At 59.7% G+C, this 6,706-nt stretch overlaps 2 protein-coding genes across 2 annotated transcripts; both read right to left on the bottom strand.

Moving 5' to 3' along the window:
• Positions 1 to 695: 695 nt before the first annotated feature.
• Positions 696 to 1,524, bottom strand: LOC116747821 (paraneoplastic antigen-like protein 5). The gene is made up of 2 exons (XM_032620356.1): positions 1,149 to 1,524; positions 696 to 834 (listed from the first exon to the last, which is right to left on the bottom strand). Exons 1-2 carry the CDS (start codon positions 1,349 to 1,351, stop codon positions 705 to 707), a joined length of 333 nt encoding a protein of 110 aa, XP_032476247.1. The 5' UTR covers positions 1,352 to 1,524; the 3' UTR covers positions 696 to 704.
• Positions 1,525 to 1,722: 198 nt separating this feature from the next.
• Positions 1,723 to 3,141, bottom strand: LOC116747845 (paraneoplastic antigen-like protein 5). The gene has a single exon (XM_032620408.1). It carries the CDS (start codon positions 3,067 to 3,069, stop codon positions 1,735 to 1,737), a length of 1,335 nt encoding a protein of 444 aa, XP_032476299.1. The 5' UTR covers positions 3,070 to 3,141; the 3' UTR covers positions 1,723 to 1,734.
• Positions 3,142 to 6,706: the final 3,565 nt, after the last annotated feature.

Here is a 6,706-nt window from a genome sequence, read left to right on the forward strand (position 1 = left end):
AGACCCTCCATTTCTGGCCCACATGCCCGGGGCCCGGCCCTGCCCTATGGCGGCCACAGGACAGTCCCACAGCAGGGCGCGCGCCACCGAGCCGGGGACGTGGAGTCCCGAGGAACAACGGGGTGGCCCAGCAGAACACAAGCCCTGGGGGGCCTCTCGCAGACCTCCTGCAGGCCCGGTCAAGGTCTTCCTTCCCAAGGTCCCAGGTGGGATCCCAGGTCCTGGGGTGGGTGCTGGCTGTGACCTCGTCCATCGCGTCCTTCCCACTGGCTCCTGGGACTGGGCTCGGGGTCTCCACGCTTCACAGGGCTTGGGGGAACTGCTCAGAGGAGAACACACGCACATTTCCACAACAACAGGCAGCGCTGGGCCTGAATCTATGCCCAGAAAGCACACGTCGAGCTCACGACACTGGCCCACAGAGACCAGAGCCTTGGCTGGCACGTGGCGCACCGCAGGGCTCTGCGGGGGGTCGATGGCTAGGGTGTGTGTGTTGGGGGGAGGGGAGCGGGGGCTGGGGGGTTCCTTGACACCTGGGTCCCTCTGGGGCCTACAGGGACACATTTGGGCTTGCCAGTACAGGGAGCCACCTGCCCCAGGGGATGGTGAATAGGGGTCCCCTCTCAGGAGGGAGGCCCAGGCACCTTGAGTGGCCCCTAACGACTCCCAGGCCAGTGTGGGTGGCAGCCATCTGCAGGTGCCCCTCACCTAGGCCGGGGCCGGCCACTCAGGGCTGCTCCCAGGTGGCAGGCTTTGGGGCTGGCCTTGGCATTGGCAGCTGGTGAGCTGTGGTTCTCCAGGCCAGTCCCAGGACTCCAGTGGCCATGCACAAACCTAGGGAGAACAAAACACTCCTTCCTCCCGCCAACTAATTCTCTTGGACCCTGCCCGGACCCCCTCCCCCTCCTGCCCCTCCCCCTCCCCCTCTTCTCCAAGTCTCCCTCCTCCTCCTCCTTCGGAACAAACGCTTCCCTGCACCCCCACTCACACCAAAGCCAGTTGTGGGGTACTGGGCAACCAGGTACTCAGCGCCCTGCCTGCCAAGCTGACCTGACGCTCTCGCGTGGGATCGTCTCCTCAGTGTTTGCTGTCCTTGCCCCTACTGCCCTTTCAGGCTGCAGGGGGAGGACACTTGCTCCTGCCCTCACCTGCGCAGAGGCTCCAGGGTGCTGCCTTCCCGGGGCTCCCCTCGAGCGGTGTAGATGATCCTGAAGTTGGACCCTGCGGTGTCCCTCCGGGGCATCTCCTCTCTGCGCCACAGCCCTTCCACGCCAGCGCCAGCGCCGGCTCCTTCTGACAGGGGCGGCCCCGGGGGAGGCGCCTCTAGGCCCCGCGTGGCCTGGGGGCCCATCAACACCCGTAGCTCAGAGCCCCCAGGGTGGGCGTTTGAGGGTGGCCAGAAGACAGGGCTGACGCCAGAGCCCCCGACTATACCTTCTTCAGCCTCTGCTGTGTTGGGGTCTCTGTCTGAGGCTCGGGTACGCCTCGCGCTGCGTATGGTGGCTCCCCGCTTGTGTCGCCGGTGCCTCCCTGAGCTGATGTTGGCTTGCTTGGTGGAGTCCCTAACAGCTGGTGGATGCTGAGGGGGTTGGGGCGGGGCCTCGGCCTGGCTGCCCTGCCCCTGTGCCCCAGTCAAAGCCCCCACTGTTTCTGTGGACTGCCCCTTCCCCTCGTTAAAATAGCTGTGTTGCCTGCTAGGGGAGGGGGTGCCTGGATATCTTGAGCCTATGCTTCCTAGGGCTTGGGGTGGCTCACGGCCCCAGCCCGCATCTCGTTTCCCGACGCTTCTGCTGCAGGCTGAGGCGCCTGCTTTGCCGGGGGCTGGTCCTCGGCCCTAGGACACGCTGCCTGGCTGTGGCCTTCCTCCCCAGTCTCGGGGCAGCATGGCACCTGCCTGCGCTTCAGTGGCAGGGTGGCCCCTTCCTGGACGGTCTGAGTGCTGATGTCATGGAACTGCCCTGCCCGCACCATGACCGGAGGGGCTGGGACACTGGCTTCTGCCGCTACCTGGGTGCCAGAGGCCCTGTGGCCCCCTCCTACCTGCCTCTGCCTCTCCCTGGTCACTGCCATGGCGGTCTGCCACTCCTCCTCGTCTCGAACGAGCTTCATCAACTCCAGGAAGGTGGGCGCACAGCCTCGCTGATCCAGGAGCCTGAGCTTGCCCTGGAGGCCGGTGCTCACGTGGGCCTGGGCTAGGGTGTGTTTCAGGCGAATCGCGTCTGCGCTTCTCACTGACGAGGGGCTGTGCCGCACGGCGTCCTGCAGCACGGGCTCTAACCGTAGCAAGAAGGCAGAGGCTCTCTCTCCGGGCTTCTGCAAGGTCTGGAGCAACTTAAAATATGAGGTTCTATAGTTCTCTTTATTCCCGAAGATCTGCTTCAGGGCGTCCAGGCACTGTTCCACGGTCATGGAGTCACTGGTGGCCCGGAGCATCCGCATGATGGACAGGGCGGGGCCGCGCAAGCTTTCCAGCAAACGCCGCTGCTTCTCTACCTCAGACACCCGCCACATCTGCAGCACCTCAGTCACCTGCTCCAGCCAGGCTTCAAAGCTCTCTTCGCCCGGGCCTGGGGAAGTGCTTCCCGAAAACACCTTCAGTTTTCGGTACCACATGCTTTCCTGCGGAGGCTGCAGGTCTGGTGGCCTGACTTGGGCCAAGCCTTCTGGCTGTACCTCCTCAGGGCGAGTGCTATACCCCAGGGTTTTGACCACATCTACCATCCTCCGGCCCTCAGCTTTCAGGAAGTGGTTCAGTCTGTTGATAAGTTCATCATCTGGGCTACGGGGTTTCACCACCACTTCCCAGGTACCTCCCTTTCCCGGGATCTGACTCGGCACCGTGGCATAATTGACCTGGTCGGCCAATCCAATGAGAACTGCCTTAGAGCTGTCTTCCCTTCGGAACATTCTGCCCAGCACACTGTAGGCACACAGGGGCTGTAAGCCCGCCTTCAGGGTCTCTTTAATTTCCTCTTCACTACACTCCACAGGGATGCCCACGATCAGCAGGGCCTTCCTGGGGTCCAGGTCCATGCCCTTGCACCAATCCTCCAACAGATTCACAGGCATTGCTCCCACTATCTGTGGACTGATCTAATACTAGGGGCAGTAGTCAGCTCACAGAGTTTGACCGGGACTCAGGGAATTCTGAATCAACGCCAAGTGTGGAGGCAGAATCGTTCCGGGTTTGCACAGCCTATAATGCAAATGGGGTGAGAGCACCATTAACTCCCACCCTCCCACCCCGACTAAAAGCCCACGCACTACCCCCACTTCTGGTCACAGAGATTCAGGCCCTGCTTTTCAGGGCTTCCCCAGTCATCTGCCGGAGAGGTGTCTTTAGGCCAAGCTCCCCTCCCTGCTGACCTCGGCTTGCCGTGCACTCCTCCTCAAAGTCCGAGGACTCCTCTGTGTGTACTGCAGGTGCCTGTGGTGAAAAGGTCAGCGTCAGGAGGAGGGGCCTGACAAAGCCCGCCAAACGGGAGAGGACACTGCTGTCCCACTCCCTGGCTCAGGGCTGTTCAGGCCCAGGGCACCTGGTACCCACTTCTCTGGGGCAAAGGCTGGAGGACGGAGATGTGCAGTTCCCTCCTTTCTCAGAGAATGTCTGACAAATGAGAAAGATGGTTGGAGCTCTCTCTGCACAAGGCAATGAAACTGGTGGGTGTGGAGAACGTGTGACAAGCTGCAGTGTTGCCGTGGATACTGAGAACAGCGTGGACCATGGGTTTCCATCGCAGAGGGGTGCTATGTGGTAAAGGTTAAGGAGCAACAGGGGATGTCACTGGCCTCCAACCAAAGAAGTGTCCTGTTGTCGCTGGAGGGGAGGGGACATGGGGGGTGGGCGGCAAGGATCACGTGCTGAAAAACAGTAGCCTACCGTTTCAAACCGCGTGGAAGCTAGAATCAGGGACAGAAAAGGGACCCAAAAAGGGTCTACAGTGCCACACTGCTGAAACAGACAACCCTCACCCTAGGTGTGACCCTACCCTGTAGACCCTGTAAACCCTGGCAGGCAACCCCACCCCTCCCGCTTTTTGCCAGGAAGTTACAGAAGCCTCTCCCGACATAGGTCTACGTCACAGCTGTTCACCATGCTGACTAGGGACCCACGGGCAGTGCAGATACGGGGATTCCACCCACACTCAACACCAGGCCTGCCCTCTAGCTCGGCCCAGAGGCAGTTCCTGGTGCTGGGGAGGTGGTACTGCTTCACTGCATCTGTCCAAGGCAAGGCAGAGGTACTTTGCTCTGGTTCTACCCCACACGCCCCTGCTCAGGCTGTGCCAATTCTGAGCCTACAGAGGCACTCTGGTACAGGGATACAGGAAACTGCTCAGGGGGCGGGGGGGGGGGGGGTGGGACGAACTGGGCGATTGGGATGGACATGTACGCACTGATGTGTATAAAATGGATGACTAATAAGAACCTGCTGTAAAAAAAATAAAATTCAAAAACAACAAAAAAGAAACTTCTCAACTGGTATACAGTGCTAGCACGGGAGGGATCCTACAGTGATTACTGCCCCGCCCTCAAATCCACCCCCTCCCTCAAACTTTGCCCCCACTGACACACGACGTAGGACTTAAGCCCCACCCCTGACGCCAAGCCTCCCCTCACGGAAGTTTGATCCCTGTCCCCCCTCCAAGTCCCACCCCCACCCAAGCGCCACCCCCACCTAAGCCCAGCCCCTGACTCCAAGCCCCACGCTTACGGAAGTTCGATCCCTGCCCCCACCGAGCCCCACCCCTCCCCATGTCCCATCCCCCACTCAAGTCCGATGCCTAACAAAGCCCTGCCTCCACCCAAGCCAAAGCCCTGCCCCCACTCAAGCCATGTCCCACCCCTTCCCAAGCGTCATCCCTGTCCCAAGCCCTGACCTCACGCAAGTCCAACTACTGTCCCCAAGCCTCCCACCCTCATTCCCCTGTTGTCCCCACCCACACCTAAGCCCACCTCCCTAAGTCCCCACGACCCCTCACACACCCGCTACCTCAAACATCCCTCATTCCAGAGCAGGAATACACGTGGTCAGTGGAAGTTGGTGGAGGCCAGGGCAGGAAGGGCTGAAGCCACTTTCCCTCTAGGATAAGGCCCAGAGCCACTAGTCCTGACCGCAATGGCTGTGAGCAGGGTTAGGTGTGGAATAGGTTCCCCTGCGATTCCTAGGCTGGTCGCGGTGCCTGGAAATGGCACGGAATGGATGCGGTGCCATGCCTGATGTAGTGGGATCCCATTTCCAGGGGAAACCTGGAGCCACCAACCCCTGGGACGCCAAGGGAGATGGCAAGGGTCACTGTGCGGAACCCCACGCGGTTCGGATGGCTCTCTGTGCCCCGGGCCCCGACCAGTACCTGCTGGAGATGCCTACAGGCCGAAGCGCCTGTGCACCACGACCACCACGCGTCCGTTACCACGGCTCGCGCGGTGCACACTGGGCCGGCAGCCCGTGGAAAGGGGCTGTCGGGCTACAAACTCCCCGCCCCCCCGCCCCCGCTCCCCGCCCCCCCGCCCCCGCTCCCCACGCTCCCCGCCCGGCAGAGCTGCACACGGCCCACTCGCGCCTGCGCCCTAGCAGCGTGGCGCCCTAGCAGCGTGGCGCCCACCATCCCCCCCTCGGAAGGGGGAGCCCTCGCCCCGCCCTGCGCCCGTGTGCGCAACTAGGCGGACGGAGTTCGAATTAAACCGGGGCACCTTAAACTGCAGAGCTGGACGGAATCCAGCCTTGGACTGTGCGCGGGGTCAGGTGTGGAATAGGGTCCCCTGCAATTCCTAGGCTGGTCCCTGGAAGGAGACCGCCAGACCCACCACGTGCCACGCCAGGCCCAGCAGCCATCTTGGCTCTTGTTTAGCATGTCTAGTCCCCATTGAACGGGAGCTGTGGCGTGACAGTCACCAGTCGCTCTCCCTATTTGAATATTCCAAGAGGTCAGCGTAGGGCCGGGTGCAAAAGTTAAAGCCCGGTGGGTGCTTACTAAATGAAATCCTGATTGTTTTTTTAATTGGTCTGTTTTCTAGGGGAGGACAGCAGAAATACAGCTGCTTCCGGTAAAAATGCAAGGGCACGAAAATGTTTCGTATTCACCAAGAGACCGAAAACTTTCAAAGAATTACATTCTCCCATTATTCCCTCGACTTCACAGCCTAGTACTAGCCACCTAGTGCTACCCACCTAGTACCCAAACTGCCTCCCGCCCTTTTCCAAAGAAAATTTCTTCCACAGAAGGAAGACTGGAATATTTTCCCTGTGGCCCGCGGGACTCGCTGTTCCAGAGAACGGCGTGGGGGGAGCTCAGGTTATCGCACTGGAAATCTGCAAATCTGGTAGATCTTGGTAAAAATGAAAGTTCTGATTCAGGAGGACCGGGGTGGGCCTGAGATTCTGCGTTTCTTGAAAGCTAGGTGACTCCCATGCTGCAGATCCCTGACTACGCTTGGAGTACCAAGGCTCTGAAGCCTGTAGTCACTTTTCGGACCAGAAGTTGTGGTCATCTGGTGACAGAATAGATTTCTTTTGCTTTATTCGGGACACAGAAGAAGAGGCTTTTCGATAACGTTTTAATAAAAATATTAAAAGCAGACAAAATTTTAAATTAAAGATTACCTTTAAGTCCAGATATTTCCTATATCAGAGAAAGAGAACACAGACCTGAACATGCCTTACTTAATTGGAACGTACTGTTGAGAGGCTGTTAAATCATTCTCC

The sequence above is a fragment of the Phocoena sinus genome, chromosome X (assembly GCF_008692025.1).
Source record: "Phocoena sinus isolate mPhoSin1 chromosome X, mPhoSin1.pri, whole genome shotgun sequence".
Classification (NCBI taxonomy): domain Eukaryota; kingdom Metazoa; phylum Chordata; class Mammalia; order Artiodactyla; family Phocoenidae; genus Phocoena; species Phocoena sinus.

What these genes read in the sequence shown, in the direction of transcription:
- LOC116747821 (XM_032620356.1), bottom strand. Translation starts at nt 1,351, where the DNA reads ATGGGCCCCCAGGCCACGCGGGGCCTAGAGGCGCCTCCCCCGGGGCCG. An exon ending in ACCCTGGAGCCTCTGCGCAG is followed by an intron (nt 835 to 1,148) that starts GTGAGGGCAGGA and finishes TGTTCTCCCTAG; the next exon opens with GTTTGTGCATGGCCACTGGA.
- LOC116747845 (XM_032620408.1), bottom strand. Translation starts at nt 3,069, where the DNA reads ATGCCTGTGAATCTGTTGGAGGATTGGTGCAAGGGCATGGACCTGGAC.